At 41.9% G+C, this 17,495-nt stretch overlaps 1 protein-coding gene across 2 annotated transcripts in view; it reads left to right on the top strand.

The window, feature by feature from the left end:
- Positions 1 to 17,240, top strand: part of cbfa2t2 (CBFA2/RUNX1 partner transcriptional co-repressor 2) — a 23,375-nt gene extending 6,135 nt beyond the window's left edge. For both annotated transcript variants that reach the window (XM_053636451.1, XM_053636452.1), the window contains 10 exons: positions 8,879 to 9,022; positions 9,336 to 9,577; positions 9,678 to 9,767; positions 11,419 to 11,600; positions 11,692 to 11,933; positions 12,782 to 12,867; positions 13,157 to 13,364; positions 13,935 to 14,003; positions 14,232 to 14,422; positions 14,557 to 17,240. In XM_053636451.1, coding sequence (XP_053492426.1) covers positions 8,879 to 9,022; positions 9,336 to 9,577; positions 9,678 to 9,767; positions 11,419 to 11,600; positions 11,692 to 11,933; positions 12,782 to 12,867; positions 13,157 to 13,364; positions 13,935 to 14,003; positions 14,232 to 14,422; positions 14,557 to 14,850 — 1,748 coding nt within the window. In that variant the 3' untranslated portion in view covers positions 14,851 to 17,240. The remainder of the gene's footprint in view (positions 1 to 8,878; positions 9,023 to 9,335; positions 9,578 to 9,677; positions 9,768 to 11,418; positions 11,601 to 11,691; positions 11,934 to 12,781; positions 12,868 to 13,156; positions 13,365 to 13,934; positions 14,004 to 14,231; positions 14,423 to 14,556) is intronic.
- The last annotated feature ends 255 nt before the right edge of the window (positions 17,241 to 17,495 follow it).

Genomic DNA, 17,495 nt, shown 5'->3' with positions numbered 1-17,495 from the left:
TGCCAGCTAGCATATCTGTGCATTTTTAAACAGGATGTTTTTTTCTAACTATATTGACATGTAACACTGTATTTGACACATTTTTATGATAACATCCAGTAAGTGATTACAGGCTGATTCTTAGCTACATGTTGCTGCATAAACAATACAATTCCAACACAAACACAGCTGCCAGGACTAACAACTTTCCGAACCAACTATTTTGTTATATTCAGGCCTACATGTATAAGAAACCGAAATAACCAGCATTTCATTTTGCTCTAACTGGCTTAGGAACGCTGTGTCGAGGTTGGGACTGCAGAACAGAAACTAAAATATCGACTCTTTTTTTTTTTTTTTTCTTCCATTTCCGAACCCTGACTGAGAAGTAGTTTTTATTTATTTTAATTTTTTAATTTTATTATTATATACACACTCCCATTTTCCTAAACATTCTCACAGCAAGCATATTGTTTATGTGCACTCTACATGGTAATGTGCTGGGAATTTGGTTTTGGTTAACTCGAACACTATGAAGCAGCATACTGATTTCTAAGGGCATCATGATATTGTATTTGAGACTTGGAAGAAGAAATGACTCTACAGCTTGATTATATATAGTTGTGTGGTTGGTGTGCGTGTGTGCGCGCACATACACGTGTTTCATCTATGCTCTTGGCTGCAAGCTGTGGAAACTCTGGGGTGCTGCAGCCAAGCGAGCGTGTGACCTACCTCTAATAAATTTTAGTGCAGACTCATGCACATACAAACACGCTCTCATTACCCATGGTCTCTCTCTTGCGTTCTCTCTCTCTCTCACACACACATATCCATTTATTAATCTTTTGGACACTCCCTTCTTGATCATAGACAATCATTCACCATCACACAACACTTTTCTCTGCATATCCCTTTTCTTTCTCTCTAAAATGTTCTCTCTATGTATACACAGTCTCTCGCCACAAAGTGTGTGTGTTCATGTGCCTATAATGGGGGTAGGCAGGGTGCGTCAGGCTTTACTTGAACTAATGGCTCCCAGGCGTGCAGCATGGCCAGACATACTGGAGCCGAGAGCGGAGAGAAGGAATGCCACTCCAAAACCCAGCGTGAGAGGGGAGAGATAGAGGGAGAAAGGGAGGGAGGTAGCGGGGAGTGCATGGCTGGAAGAAGGTTGTGAAGAATTTTGTTGGCAGGGAGGACAGCGGTTTTGGGTAGGCCCACCTTTGAATTCCTCCCCCCTATGTGTTGAACATCTGTATAAACTACCTTCTATCAGTCTGCACACTGTATTAAACCATAGTGAAGGATCAGCATTGGGTCTATGAAATGGATTTTTTTTCTGCTAATTGGACGAGTAGATGTTTATTGTTCTTTCAGAATGGAATCCAACAGGAGATTTCACTCTCCATTTCAAGGCACACTTTTGAACCCAAGATCACAGCCATAGCTAATGGAAACCTTGCTTTTTCTTTTTTTTTTTTAAAGAAAGAAGACTTTTAATGGGGGGAAACTTGAGGTGCAAGATAAAACAGAACTGTTTTATTGGCAGTTATTCTGAATACCCTACTCAGCATATCTATCAATAACAGGACTGCTTTGAAGAGTGCAGTGCAGATGAACAGACAGTACTGCTGACTGAACTATGATCAGACTGAAATCTGATTAAATTAACAGCGGTGTTCAGACCTCACAGTAATCACACCTGGGGCAATTTGAGCAAGTAATTCCGACCTACAGTGTCAGTTTAGATGCTTCTGTTTTCCCCGTTTCTCACACTCATGTATTATGCGGTCTTGCATTTTGTATGTAAATTCTATAGCCCCCCCCCCCATTGTGCAACATCGCATGTGCACACACAAGCCCACATCAACTCACTTTTATGGGTCCTGAGCTTTTCAGGGGTGAAGCCTATAGCTCTTTATTAGCATGTAAATGAAATCAGTTGGCGTAAACTCAGATTAACTCGGGGCTATGAGCATTGACCCCACTTGATTGAGTTTGAGTTGCTTGCACCCGTTCTATAGGTCTGAATGAATTTAGCGTTCTCCAAATGGACTGACGTAACCTAGACCGGTTTGGTATTTAAAACATGAATAGATGTCATTAGGCTGAAATCTTGTGTTAATAATCAGTAAACGATTGAGTAGCTAATCATGGCTGCAGACTTGAATGAGTAGTTTATGGGTTTTGTAGGGTGGAGAAGTTCTCACATGTGTCCTCACATGCGTTTCCTGGGAAGAGGAACACTTCATGTGCATATGCAGCTGTGAGAAGATTGGCTGCACAGCTGTTTCCACTGTATGTGTGTGCTTTAACTTTGCGCACTCATCCTAATGTGGTCATGCTGGAAATATAGACAGTGAGTTGAGTATTGTGGTCAGCCCCTTCTGTGTATGTGAATTTATTTATTTATTGAATTTTTTTTGGGGGGGGGGTGGGTTTGTTACATTTTGCAAAGGGTGTATGAATGCTTGCAGATTTGTTTTTAAACTGAGGAGTTTCCAAATTTTGTTGAGTTCTGCTCTACTGTAGCGAAAATACTGATATGTTTTCACCTAACCATCTTCTTAACCTCTGTATCAAAAAATACATCTCTTGGTTTTGTTTTGTTTTGTTTTTTAACCAAGCTTGAGCAAAAGTGCTTATGATCTAAAAATTGTTGTTTACCTTGTAAAAGGGTTTAAATCATGCACCGAAACACACATTGGGAGTGCAGGGCTGGGGGAAGGCAATAAAGAGATACACAGATGCTCTGTGAAGTGTAAACTCATTATTTAGCAGTTTTCCTTTTCTCGAGTACACTGATTAGTTAGCAGTTGTTCTGTGCCTCATTGCTCCACCCTGACCCTTGAAACCATGCCTGCAAAAGAGTGACGTTTAACACCTTATAATGGCCTGCTTGTGTTTCTTTGACACCACTGTGTTCGTTTAGCTCTCCTGGCTTCTGTAAAAAGGCTGTTATGCTGTAACTATAGTGTATACAAAGTATAAGTGTATACATTTTTTGTTTTCGTTTATTTTTTTTATACATCCATACATACATAAATATAACATAACTGTAGGTTGCTTTAAGGTGTATTGTCAGGTCTCATTATTCAGGGTGTTTCATTAAGTGACTCGTCTTTCCCCTCTTCCTGGCACATACTTTGTTTGACCTTGTAGTGCCAGAACAATTAGTTATGTTAATCACCAAACCCGCCTCACTAAATACATTAAATAGATTATCAGCTGATTGGCCAGGAGCCACCAAGTGGGCGTGTTGTTAGCCCAGCCAGCTACGCTTCAAGTGAGCATCGTGAAGTGGGGGGAAGTGTGTGTGTGTGTGTGTGTATGTGTATGTGTGTGTGTGTGTGTGTGAGACCGAGATGGAGAGAAAAACAAAGTGAGATTAAGAGAGGTGAAAGGGTTGGATAGCCGGGCAACAAAAGAACGAAAGGAAAGTGAAAAGTGGTGAGACAAATAAAGCTACATCCCAAGTGCGAAAGGAAGCGAGAGAGAAATAAAGAAGTCTTTCTGAATCTCCTCACCCATCTGGACTCCATATGTGTTTCTCTGGCTGCAAGAGGAGCTTGGACTGCAGCGCACATATGCAGGGGGCTTAGACACTAGACACATGCCCCACATATGAAGAAGAGGAAAGGGGAGCGAAAAGGAGCTGTAAACAAGCTAGACCAAGGGACTGACTTGTTTTTGGATTAAGAGAAGGGTGGGGGGAAAAGGACCGTCCACGAGAGGTGAGGGCTGGGTGTGGGTGTGTGTGTGTGTGTGTGTGTGTCTGCAAATATCTTGCTTGTATGCTTTCACTTTTTAAGACATCTTCGAATTTTATATTACTTCCATGAGACAAAATTGGTCATTCCTGGAACACAATATCTATCGTTAAATTGAAATATCTATTTGGCAGTCTAATCTTTTGGAAATGTGCTGTTAATATTTAGACTTGCGTTATGGTGTAGTGCTGATTTTTGTTGGCTGTGGATAAAGGTAGTCAATGGCTATTCCACATGGCACATACTTTTAACCACAGACAGGAGAATACTATACACATACACACAGTGGGGAAAGTCTGAGAGATTCATCACCAGCTCCTCCTTTGCTGGATCTGTCCATGTAAGCATCACTTTATCACATAAACCTTAGCCTTACCTCACTTCCCTGTCTATAGCCACAATAAGTAGTGACGTGTGTGTGTGTGTGTGTGTGTGTGTGTGTGTGTGTTGGATGATCAGATGGATCGTATGTATGGACGAATTGTGTCATCATTATGTTCAGATAGAAGGCGGTGCTTGAGGGTTTGCCAAAAATGTCTGTTTAGTAACAGCATATTTCCCAGACTTGCTCGAAGCTGTGCTGCACCAGACTGGAAAAGGGCTCCAGGGCAGCGTGTGTTGTAGATTGATAGTCACTGCAGGTCTGCATAATCGTAGCAAACACAATCTCCCGACAAGCCCTGACGGACATACACCAGAGCACGCTGTACACTGTCAGCCTGAGAGTCCTGAGTGTTTGGGGGGGGGGGGGGGGTTGTGCGTGTGTGTGATCCTTCCTGCAGACTGACTGTCTGCTTTGCCATAAAATGTACAGTTTTGCACGATGTCTAATTATTCAGATTTCATGAGAAAGAGAGCGAAATAAGAGAGATGTGGAAGACCAGACAGTTCAGCTTGTTTACTTGTTTCCTTTATTCGGTTAGAAGTTAAAAGATGTGATCCGAATCTTGCAACATGTTTGGGTCATATGTCCGTGGGCATGTTTTCAGGGCTGGACCAAGGATACTCTAAAAATACTTCACGCACATGGACACTAAGCGCACAGATGAGATTCAGCCAACAGGAAGTACCCTGTTAGCGCTAACCTGCAATAACCGTTGAAGTGTCATGAATCGATCTATTGATCCAGCTGATTTACCATGCATGTGGAAGTGTCATGCTTAATAAGCTTGCCATTATGACCCTGCACTTCTCAGGGTCGAGACGAGAGCGGGGCCCTGCAGGGCATCGGCTGCGCTCACTCTGTAAGTGCACTATCACTAGCCACAGCGGCGCAGCTTCTTTGTCTGAGCTGTGTTCACTGACCCCAAACTTTAACCTACACTGTCCAGCAGATTTTCCCGGGGACACAGCTGTAAGTTAATCTCCTCATGGGCCCTGCAATTAGAGAGACGGGACTCGGCTTGACCTATTGTTCGCAGGCCCTGCGTGGGAGTGTGAGAGGGAAAAGTGACGACTTTTTTTTTATTTTTTTATTTTATTTTTTTTTTTTACATGAGTTAGTTGAGTTTGAGTATTCATTAGCTGGAATAGCTTTCTGTTAAAGCTGGTTGCTTATACAAATAGAGCCACAAGATTAAAAGTTTTTATTTAGAAGAATATTCTACAGTTGTAGCTTGTCTCGTATTTCTCTCTCAATAACTTTGCAATAAGCACACAATTTCTGAAGCTGTTGTAACAGCTAGTGTACGACAGCCTGGAGCGTGCTGAAACCGCATTCTATCTAGCTGCATTTTCTCCATCCTATTGGATTGACATTATTTTTCATGTGTATATACCTGTTTGCTTCAGTATGTTTAGTACAAATTGTCACTGCTAATGAGGACACACACACACACACACACACAGGGCCTGTGTTTATTCAAGCCCCATGTGGGAGATCTCTGTACTGCTCTTGAGATTTGTTATAGAGGAACTTAATAAAAGCCCCAGGCTTGTCCTTTCACAGAATGGAAAGCCATAAAAGAAGTTCATTTGAATACGGTTCATGAGTGTGGGGTCAAGAGGGGGTTTGCTTTGTTGCAATTAGTAAGGCCAAAGTAGTTCCATAATACAACACACACACGCGCACACACAGTCGTGCAACCTGTTGCTGAGCGCACATGCGCACACACGCCTACATTGCTGAAGAGGAACAGATGTGTGTGTATTGTTAGTGTGGGAGGACTGACAAGCACCAGGTGCAGCCTTTGTTTTCCTTGCCTTTGCCCAACCCCCATTTGCCCCACACACACATGCGCACGCACACACACTTCCCATCAGCCATGTCTTCTATCCTCTTCATCTCCAGGTCCCTCTCTCTCTCCTCCCCTTCTACTGAGACACAGGTGACTGTTGGAGCCTCCAGCTGCCAGCATGCTGCCCCATTAGCTCCATATGGTAGAGATGCACTGAGGCTGCTGCCCCCCACCCCTTAAACCCATGCCCCCTCCGAACACACATCCTCTCTGTTGAAGATTTGATAGCTTAACCCTTTGTATCCATGGCTCGAGGGGGAAGGGGGGCAGGGTTTGTGTGGGTGCTGGGTGCCTGAAGGTGGTACGAGTCTTTCAGTCTTTTGTTGCGCTGTGTTTAAATGATTTTCCAGTCTGGACGCACTCAAGTGCTTTTAATGGAAAGCCGTATATCGTTTTAAACAAAGGCGGAGCGGGGCTTTTAAATAAGCTCTTTTGTGCAAGTTGCTCCAATGTTAAGCGCTTTAGCCAGTGGAGGAGGGAGTAAATATCTCTACTTATTCATGCTAATGGACTTGGTTACGCTCTGCAGTGAACTATGCTCGAACCGGGGCTTATACGTGCATCTGAGCTTTAACCATTGCTAGTTCACGCCTTTTGAAAAACCCGACTACTTTCACTGGTGGTTCTTTTTATGGCCCATGTGTAGGCTAATTCATGCTTAAATTTCATGCTATATTCTCATACAAATTTTCATACTCTGTTAATTCTCAGACGTTTTGTAGTTGGTCTAGTAACCCTGTCAATTGAGAAATGATGAAGCCGTCGTTTGTTACATTTATTCGAGTTTTTCAGTTATTTGACTTGTCTGTAGGTAAGACGTGTACGTGCAATGCAGAAGTGTGTTTAGCTTTTGAGGTTGTATAGGTTTGTACGCTTGCTTGGATAACTGTGTGTGAAAGAAAGTGTGTGAAAGTGTCAGGGAAATACATTGCCACAGCATGCATAGCTTCATGCACAGATGTGCTCCCATACTCAACCTCCTTCTTTGTCAGACTAGTGAAAGCTAAACAACATGATTTAAATAACAAAAGACAGGTGAAAGCAGCGCTGCTTTATTTGCATAACAAAAGTGCACACCTGCACATAAAAAAAAAAAAAACGGATTGCTTGTCTAAAGCGTTTAATATTTCTTTCATATTTCTCATCTGTTCATATTTTTCCACACACCTTAGTGTTCTCTGTTGCTCTCCCAGTCCTATACACAGTAGTTTGTATTATTTTTATGCCATTTAATAACAGTTGGTGCTCCGGGGAAGCAGAGCACTCTGTTTGTTGTTGATGAATCAATATTTAGCTGAGCAGATAAAGATGGGCTGTGTTAACAGCACTGTGATCTTGCCAGGTGATCAGTACACCCTGAAAGTCCCGGACCCCAGCTGCCTTGTGTGTATGCACACACATGTTTAATATAGCATGATCATCTCCCAATTGCAACATGTAGCACAGAGCAAAGTCCAAACATAGTCCAAGAGCTACCATTGGTCTCACATAACATATGAGGTCGTCTTTGTAAAAGAGACTTAGAGATCGGTGAGCCCTTTATCATTTCCTAAACAGTAAAAGGGCACAATTTTGGTGAAATGTATAAAGGGATCCCACTTCTTACCACTGAAACTTGCACCAGTGTGTGTTAGGTTGTGTTGATCTGTTTTTCTTCTATAGAAAAATGAAAAAGTAGACCTATTTCATTTTATGGGACAGAGCCAATCCACTTGGCCTCGTCTGCATCCATCCCTTTTATTTGTTCTGTCTTTTCTTCCTGCCTCCTGGGTGAAAAACAGGTGGTCACACCGAAAGGAAAAACACATTATTTGCAGTAAGGAATAAATATTTCATTTTTGCCACGTAGAACTGTGTGTGTTGTTTAAACATATGAGTGTGTCACACGTGCCAATAATTGTACAGTTGAAGAGAATTTTTATTATTATTTATTTTTTGCTTGTTTGTGCATGTGGATTAGTTTTGATTCATTGAGCTATTTGTTTGTAGGAGTAAAACATGGATAAGTTGATTTGAGACGTCGTCTTTTAAAACTATACTATAATTCCCTTCCGTAGACACCAATTCATCCTGTTAGTCCCAATGAATAAACATGGAACAAAAAAATGTCCTGCTTACAAAGAAACGCCCATAAATCTACGAAACATCTCGTAAGAAACATCTCCTGACCTTTGGCAGCTCGAGCTACGCTTGTCTATTAGCCGCTATTCTAAAAGCATTTTCAAGCATCAGATATACTCGCAGTGGAGCTAATGGCTCAGCTCATGGTTCTTTCAAGGACAATAGTTTCTCTGATCTACGACTGTTGAGCTTGGTGGTCCATTCAAAGGCAGAAAGTTTGCGGTGAATGGCCTTTGTGAAGGCTAGTTAGCAAGCGTGAAATAGCCAAGCCAATCCCCCCCCCCCCGTCAAACTAGGGGCTCAATGATGGACTATTCTTCTTAGGGACAAAGCTTGGTTCATTTGCACCTCAGCTGTCGGGCCTCCATGGTTAATAAGCAGAAGACATCTGGCATCTTCTAACCATGGGAGAGAGGTTCCTCAAGGCTCTGTGTTGGGCCAAAGCTCAGTTTGTTTTGTGTTGGTGCTTTCACGTATTATTAGCCAGAAAAAATATTTTCAAAGTGAGGTATTAATATAATACTACTTGGGTAATCAGTTTTGGTATTTGCCTTATGCCACTAATTTTTTTTTATTTAAAATTCAGATATTCTGATGACTGAAAATGGGTATATGAGCTTTGCACATTGCTGTTGGAACTTTTAACTGTTTCATTCTCATTTATTCAGAGTAGAGAATGTGTTTGCTTCCAGTGCATGTTTCATATAGCAGAGAAATATTTGATAATGAAAATATAATTAAAATTACATTTCTGTGTTCGTTCTTTCTCAGACAGTGGAGAGAAGAAGGTTCTTGCCATGCCCGGTTCTCCAGTGGATGTAAAGACTCATTCCAGACCGGCAGTATCCGCCATGCCCCCTCTTCCCTCAGTCAACCCCAGCGGGCCCCGGCCTGCCGCCTTTTCTTCCACAGCATGTATGTTTTCCACAAAAATGCACAGTTTACATACTAAAAATGTAGCATACACTCCATTAGAGAGCTGCATTGGAAAAACAGTTGTGCGCACACCTGTGAAGTCCATCTGCTTTCACTTTTACACCTATATCGGTCAGCACACATCTGTCTGACTTTAAAAAAAAACCTTCCTTTCTAGAAAGGAAACCTCCATTAACCCTATAGTTTCTTAATGTAAAATAAGATTAGAACCATTTTATAAATCTATAATCGGTGTTAAATTCTACATTTTATTCATTCCATTTGATTTGGTCGTTCTGCCATTTTCTTCAAGTGACCAATGGGATGAACCATTCTCCACCAACCCTCAACGCTGTTCCCTCCCCGCCTCAGCGCTACAGTAATGGGCCATCCTCATCCTCTTCTTCTTCATTGGCCAATCAGCAGCTTCCAGCCACATGTGGTGCTAGGCAGCTTAGTAAACTGAAGCGGTTCCTCACTACATTGCAACAGTTTGGCAACGACATCTCGCCTGAGATTGGAGAGAGTGTGCGGAGCTTGGTCCTTGCCTTGGTGGTACGTTGTGTGTGTGTGTGTGTGTGTGTGTGTGTGTGTGTGTGTGTGTGTGTGTGTATTCTGTTCAACTTAACAAAACTCTTTACTCTCCTTCTAACAGAATTCCACAGTCACTATTGAGGAGTTTCATTCCAGACTACAAGAGGCCACTAATTTCCCTTTAAGACCATTTGTCATCCCTTTCTTGAAGGTAAATGCATTATCCACTCTACTGTATTCTACACTTCTGTGTATCTAGTGTTGAGTTAATGTGTAGTCTATATCTCCATACTCTTTCTGAAGTTTTGCCAGCCAGAACTCTTGGATCGGAACTATTGATGGAGCATTAACCGCACAAGATCTGTGTGATAAATGCAAATCGGAGTAATGGTATTTGAAACCGTTTGCTTACCCTCTCCTTGGTGTCCTCACCAAAGATGAAACCAGAAGAAACCTCAGATTAAATACTTAATACTGTATATGAAATGCATAAGTATGCTGGCCCATTGAGGATAGAGATATATATATATATATATATATATATATATATATATATATATATATATATATATATATATATATATATATATATATATAAAATATATTACACATTATTTGACACTGATGGGAGTTACAGAACTGGACTTTATACTATTGAAATAGGTTGGATGGCATGCACAAATCCATTTCGTGTATGGTTTCACCATGCTTGCAGATTGATGTTCAGGCAAAGATACCACGAGGTGGGAAATTCCAGACGAAAGATTACTTTCTCTCAGAGCTGCAATTCTCTGAGAACTGGAATTTCTCTGATTTATGTCTCTGGGTTACTGAGACAGTTCTCCTCCCCTGCTGCATGATCTAAGACTTATTCGGAAGTGTGAAACATGGCTATAAAGTGTCCCAGCACTTTTTATGGGGCCTGAGCGACATATGGACTCCAGCTTAGATTAATGCAGGCGTCCAGAGGATTGGCCCTTCCTGGAAATGTCTTGCCTGAATGATGGACAGCATATGTACTGGCAGGGGATTGAGAGAGAGGAAGGGAATGGTAATTATGCAAAGTATGGTGTTAATTAAAGAAAAAGAGAGCAAGGAAGTCCATCTTGAAATGATAACCTACTCGAGGGATGTTTATTGGGCTCTGTTAAGGCCAGGTCAGTGTTAAACGCGCCTTAACCTGTAACTGTAGGTAGGAGTCAAACTTAGGTTAGCCATTTACGTTGTATTTTTATATGCGGTTAAATCGGCTCAAATGGGTTCTGTTGTTCTTTATTGAATTAATGTATCCGCATTGACGGAAACCAGCTTTTCAGTAATCAGCATGTCTGTTCTTATAACACGGTCCATATACCAGTCCTGTGCAAGGAATGCTATAGATCTGTTTTGTGTCATCTTGACAACTTTGCAAATCTTTTCTCCTCCCATCATCTCTGGGGTTTTTACATGGCCGATTTAGTGTGTACTTTGTCTGGAGACGTTAAAGCCAACAGTAGTCTGGAGGGGGACGTAATGCTAAGGGAGTGTTTAGTAATGCTGAGCAGGGCCTCCATCAATCAAAGACTGCATGCAGACGCCAAAGACCCAGACACGGAGGCTGCTTTGAGGTTTTTGCACAGATTGATTCTAAGCCCCGATTCAGGACCAGTGTGTGGGGGTGGCTAATTTGAACCAGCTTAAGGGAAAAGATGAAACCGCTTGCATATCTTCAGGCTGTAAAATAAATAAATAATTAAAAAAAATTAGGCAATACAGAAAACTTGTTCTAATTTATCACTACCATGTCAAAGATGGAGAAAATAGAAACTATGTGAAGAAGCATCTGACACACTTATGCAGTTTTATGCATTTTTCCCTTACAGGCGAATCTGCCATTGCTTCAGAGAGAGCTGCTGCATTGTGCACGAGCAGCTAAGCAGACTCCAGCACAGTATCTGTCCCAACACGAGCACTTGCTGCTCAGCACAGCTGCACCTTCTCCCGCAGACTCCACCGAGCTACTGCTAGAGCCAAGTGACCACAGCAAGAGACACAGCCCTAGCAGGTACCCACACAACATATACTGGACAAAGCGGTTTTCTCAGTTTGACCATAATATGATCCATAATTTTCCTTTATTAACCATCTTTAATTAGAGCCAAAGAAAATGGCTTCCACGAGCGACCCCCAGCGCCATTAGAGCCTCCAGCCAAGCGGATCTGCACCATTAGCCCTGCCCCCAGACATAGCCCTGCCCATCCCGTGCCACTCCAGATTCACCCGACCCCACCCCCTCTCCAGCACTACGCCCTGGATGACATCAGCACCCCACACCTGTACAGAGAGCCCCATCGCATCCTGGAGCTCAGAGAGCTGAAGGACAGGCCACGACTACCAGGTAATTACCATACTTGCATGTGCACCCATACACATTCACATAATGGCAGCAGCCCATGCAAAAACTATGCAAATCAAATGGTCCATTACATGGATTAATGTGGGTAGATAATGAGAGGTGGCTCTATACATAGATGAATGGATAGATTAAAGAAATCTGTCGATTCCTGAACATTAACAGGACAGTGGTAGAGAGGAAAGTAAAGAGGGTAGAGGAGGTCATTTAAGTAAATTGATATAGGCAGGGGCTAAATCCCCTTGTGCTTGTCTTGATCTTCTGCCAGTTCCCTCCGCACAATACTCAATCTTCATTAAAGAGCGTTTGAACTGCAATAGGAGTAGAAACATCCCGACACTGATGGTGGGCTCTGTGTGAGTGCACGCGTGCAAGTGTGTTGTTAGAGCCTCATATCCAAGCCTTGATTTGTTTAGAAGTGGCCTGCTCCGCTCAGCCAGAGCGGCTCCCTGAAGGAATGTTGAGCGTGAGTGTGTGTGCGCGTGCACTATGAGGTGGAGAGAATCCATTCTGACAGCTGAGCTCCAGATGTGGGTTGTGAGTGATGTGGTCTCTTTGCAGTCTGTTTTTCATCATTGTATCATCATTGTCTTAAAGTGTTTTTTGTTTGTTTTTTTTGTTTTTTTTTGTGTGTGGGGGGGGGGGGGTTGTTTGTTTTTTTTAATTCCTGTATTTTTTTCAATTATTTCTGTTCTTTTTTTTATTTCTTTTTTTATTTGACTGTCTTCGTCTTTTTTTTTTTCTTCTGTAAGGCATAAATATCTTAGTCTGATGGTAAGTGATTTTGTGTGCTATGTCTCCTAGATCTGAATGTTCTCATGTTTTGTAATCAGGTTCTAATGGGGGCTACCACGAGGAGCCAGTCGACCACAGACTGACTGAGAGAGAGTGGGCTGACGAGTGGAGACATCTAGACCATGTAAGAAGTACTTCTCAATAATTCGCACTTAGTCTAAGGATATATCAAATAAGCTGCAGAACAGCATCTAGATGTGTACTTTATTATAATGCATGTGTATTACAATTAGGAATTAATGTTGGGCATCACATAAAAACAAAGGCTTTTGTGTTCAGTTATCAATTTAAACCTCCCCCCCCCCCATTTTCTATTTGCACCCATGTTGAGTCTGTATGAATTTGAGCATTTACAGAGGAACAGACAAAACAGCAAACAATCTGGAAATTATTATAATTTAATATAATTATAGGTGCTGAACTGTATCGTGGACATGGTGGAGAAGACGAGACGTTCAGTGAGCGTCCTGAGGCGCTGTCAGGAATCAGACCGTGAGGAGCTCAACTACTGGCGACGGAGGTCCAGTCAGCTCGACGGTGCACGCAAGAGCGCTCCAACTCCCAGCGCTGTGTCCTTCTCCAAATCACACAGTCCACTCTCTGCTGATGCAGTCAGCTCCGGTGAGTTCTCTAGTACAAATTATTATTATTATTATTATTATTATTATTATTATTATAACTGGTATCTATTATAACTGGCTTAGAGCATGATTGGGGTGAAAAAATTTGTTCCATTAGCAACTGATCTAACAATGTTTGTGTAACCATTCATGGATGTTTGAGGTTCGAGTGACTCGTTTGTGCCCTCTTGTGGTGATCTGAGGCACTACAGTACTAAGCTCCAACTGACTTTGTGTTCTGACTAATGGACTCGGAGCGTGTGCGCGTGTGCCTGCCTGCCAGTGTGCCTGCTGAGTGAGCAGGTGTTGTACGCTTGTGTCCAGGCCGCTACATTAGGAGAGTGTGTTGTTTGAGGTCTGCTTTCTGGCAGTCACTCATTTCTACCATCTGTGATCAGTCCCTGCCCAAAACCAAGTTGCCTTCTATATGACTGCCCCTCTCTCTCTCTCTCTCTCTCTCTCTCTCTCTCTCTCTCTCTCTCTCTCTCTCTTTCTCTCTCTTTCTCTCGGCATTGGCCTCTTCTGGTATTGAGTACCGTGTTTTAATGTGAACGTTCTCTTCATCTTTCAGATCCTCAGCGGGAGCTCTCTCTGCATGCTGGCCCTGGCTATGTGCCTGATGAGATCTGGAGGAAAGCTGGTAAGGGTGGCAACCCTAGGAAACCTGTTTACTACCCCCACATGCACCTGTTCCTTAGTTTCGATCTAATCTGGCATTTATGAGCATTATAGAACCCATCTAATCCTTACGAATGTCCTGCATAGACACTTTTTATATCTGAAGAAAAGAAATATTAATATTTGATATTTTTTGTATTGTAATCAGTGGCTCAGATTATAACCTTTTGATTCTGTGTGACTACTGTAGAGGAAGCGGTGAACGAGGTGAAGCGGCAGGCAATGGATGAGGTGCAGAAGGCAGTAGCTGAGGCAGAGCAGAAGGCCTTTGAAATGATCGCAGCTGAGAGAGCAAAGATGGAAAAAACTCTGGCTGAAGCCAAAAGGAAAGCCACAGAAGATGCAATTCAGGTCATCAACGAACAAGAGGACTCCAGTGAGGTAAGTGTCTCTTTTTAATCCATCTGTCCCTCTGTGAGCCCATATCCGGTCTAAGTATCTGTGTCTGTTTATCTGCTGAACTAAGCATGCACTCCCTTCCACCCACACCAACTCTTGCTCTTGTTTTCTCTCAGTGCTGCTGGAACTGTGGCCGGAAGGCGAGTGAGACGTGCAGTGGGTGTAATGCGGCTCGCTATTGCGGCTCCTTCTGCCAGCACAAAGACTGGGAGCGTCACCACCTGATCTGCAGCCCGGGCCTCCAAGCTCAACCCAAAGCAGTGTCCGCTCTTAACACACGCGTCCTGACCAAAGCCCCTGAGAGCGGCCCAGCCCAGAGCCCCAGCCTGGAAAAAACCTCCAACACCTCACGAGCCTCTACCCCCCCAAGCCCCTCCTCAGCCTCCACCCCTGACACTAACACACATTAGAGGAAACGCTAAAGAAGAGATATGGACATATTACATCTCAGTGACATGAAAAAGGCTATAAACATCAGAAAACCATGCAAAAGGAGCCAAATCAGTAAACTCATTAATTTGATATTTCACACAAATGATGGGAGTAATGGCTTATTGTTTTCAGTTGGACAAAAAGACTGTTTGGATATATATTTTTTTTTTTCTTTAAGGACAGCAAACAATGTGAAGTCACTTTTCTGCAAAGTATAGCAATGTTCTGTGTTCTCCATTCAAGGAATAGAAAAAAATAAATCATCGGATGATTGCTGTATCTCAGTACTGACTGTTGCGCTGGTGTTTAACGATTCTTCTTGCACAAAATATGTCAGTCATTTTTGTGAGTGTGAGTATGTGTGCATGTTTGTGTACGTACACGTGTGTTTTCTACTGCATGTGTCGGACAATTTGATTGCTTGTAGAGCAATGTCTGGAAGCAGGAAGACCATTGCTGGCCATGCATCAAGACGGTTTTCATTTGATACGAGTCTGCTCTTGCTTTCTAAAAGTACTATTAACAACTCGACAGATAGCAAAACAGAAAGTACAATGGTACGACCACTAACTTGCATGAATTCATGTTTCTGTATTTTGACCATGGCTACCAAACCCTGGGGGGTATTCCACGAAGTGAGTTGTTCAAATCCAGGCTTCTTTGAAATAGTCAGGCTTAACCTAGCCAGGCGGGTCACTCCATGCTCCGCGCTTTCTAATAATCTGTGGACCTCCTTAGCTGTTGGGTGGCTTTATTGCAATTTGTGAATGGCACGGATGGTCCTGTCCCAAAAGGATAAAGGAGCCGCTAGACTGACTGCTCTGCGCCCTTGGCTATGGGCTACACGCTCCCTCATCCACTTGTTTTTTAATAAACATAGTTGATCATGCAATACCTTTAAGTGTAGGATGTATTGTATAGCTTACGTTTTGGCCAGTGTAGATTACCTACTAATAGCTTTTGTATGTTCTGAATATCCAAGTATTGAACATGTGAACAGTTTTATGGACCTAATAGTATGTAGGCTACTTTTATTTAAAAAAAAAAAAATCTCTAATAACGCTTCTAAGGCTGGACAATGCATCATGTAATAAAAGATTTGTTCGGTTTGCATCAATTTAGTTGGACACTGTGGCAGAATGTTGGTTTAGTCCAGTGTAACTATGACGACATGTTTTCCCCTTCTCTCCAATGGTATTGATCAAGCTAGGATAAACTTCACAATTAGCCGGACACAGAGCAGGCTTGTCCAAAAGCATCTCTTGCCATAGTAACTGAGTGGGGCTTAAGATTATTGAAGCAAGTGACACAATTATCCAGGCTTGAGTGACCTGAAATAAGCCTGGCTTATCAGGTCAGCTCACTTTGTGCAATACTCCCCCTGGTCTAGAGGGTCCGGGCTGCAGTGATGAGCAGTGCATAATCACACACAATGTGAAAACACATCTGGTACAAAAATTTGTCTTCAGGACAAAGATCTTGTGGCCACTTTAGAAGATAGCATTGTGTTCCCAGCAAAAGGTGTCAATTATCTCAGGTTTTATGTCTTAAAATTAAGCTTGTTTGGTTAAATGTGAGAATTAAACTTTGGGATGTTTAATTTAGAAATCTGATTAAAACTACGCCATGGCTAGGGCTAGGTTTCATACAAACAGTCCAGTTTGGGCTGTTTACAGCTTGTTCTTTCATAACTCTTGCACAAAAATACTCATTTTGGATGATTGACTCTTTTTTTTAATCATTATCTTGACCGTTATATTCTCACAATAGTCTTGGTTAAGAATGAATAGGAGGCAGAACCTTATAATACTAAGCTTGTGAAATTGCCCTTGATATTAGTTTATCATTTTATACTGTGGTCTATAGGCCTGTGATGGGTGGCATTAACTCGCCAATTCAAGTCATTTGACCCCAATACAGAAATGTCACGTCATGTCATGTCGTATTTGATTGACTGCATAATTAATTTTGTGTTATATGATCCTTCAGTGCCAGGTTTAGAGCTCTGTAACATCAATATTGTTTTCCGGTGTCGCCTGTAAGTGTTGCAACTGAAACTATTTAAATCTCAGGAGTACATTATATGTAAATAAGTTTATTCCCTTGTTCACGTTTAGAGAGGCTAGAGTTTCATCTTTTTCTTTCTTTTTTTTTTTGGCCATGTTGGTGTCAACATTCTTTTCACATTTTATGTAACGAAATAAATTCCATTATTTTTTCATTATGAAATGACTTACCTGTAAAATATAATTATAAACAAAAAAGATCTGTATTTTGGGAGCCATGTGTCACCAAAATGTTTGTTTTTTTTCCTCACAAGACACAAAGAGAATCTTGATATGATGTAGTAATAAAGAACTAAATACAGCAGAGTTTGATTACATTCATTATTTACAAACGGTTTACTTGTAAATAAGAAACGGTTTGCTCAGGTTCAAGTCATTTTTGGCTGATTTTGCTAATATCGTAAATGTATAATTGAAGCTCCTCCATCTTGTTTTATAGGATTCTTTCAAGCATAAATTGCATATTTGCAATAAAATATTACCACAACTCATTTAAAGCTGTTTTCTATTCAAAAAGACATGGGGTTCTCCTCCCACTCTCCAAAACACGACAGTAG

This window comes from Ictalurus furcatus, chromosome 11 (assembly GCF_023375685.1).
Source record: "Ictalurus furcatus strain D&B chromosome 11, Billie_1.0, whole genome shotgun sequence".
NCBI lineage: Eukaryota > Metazoa > Chordata > Actinopteri > Siluriformes > Ictaluridae > Ictalurus > Ictalurus furcatus.
Note: the sequence above shows the minus strand (reverse complement) of the source record. Positions and strands in the feature narration are given on the sequence as shown.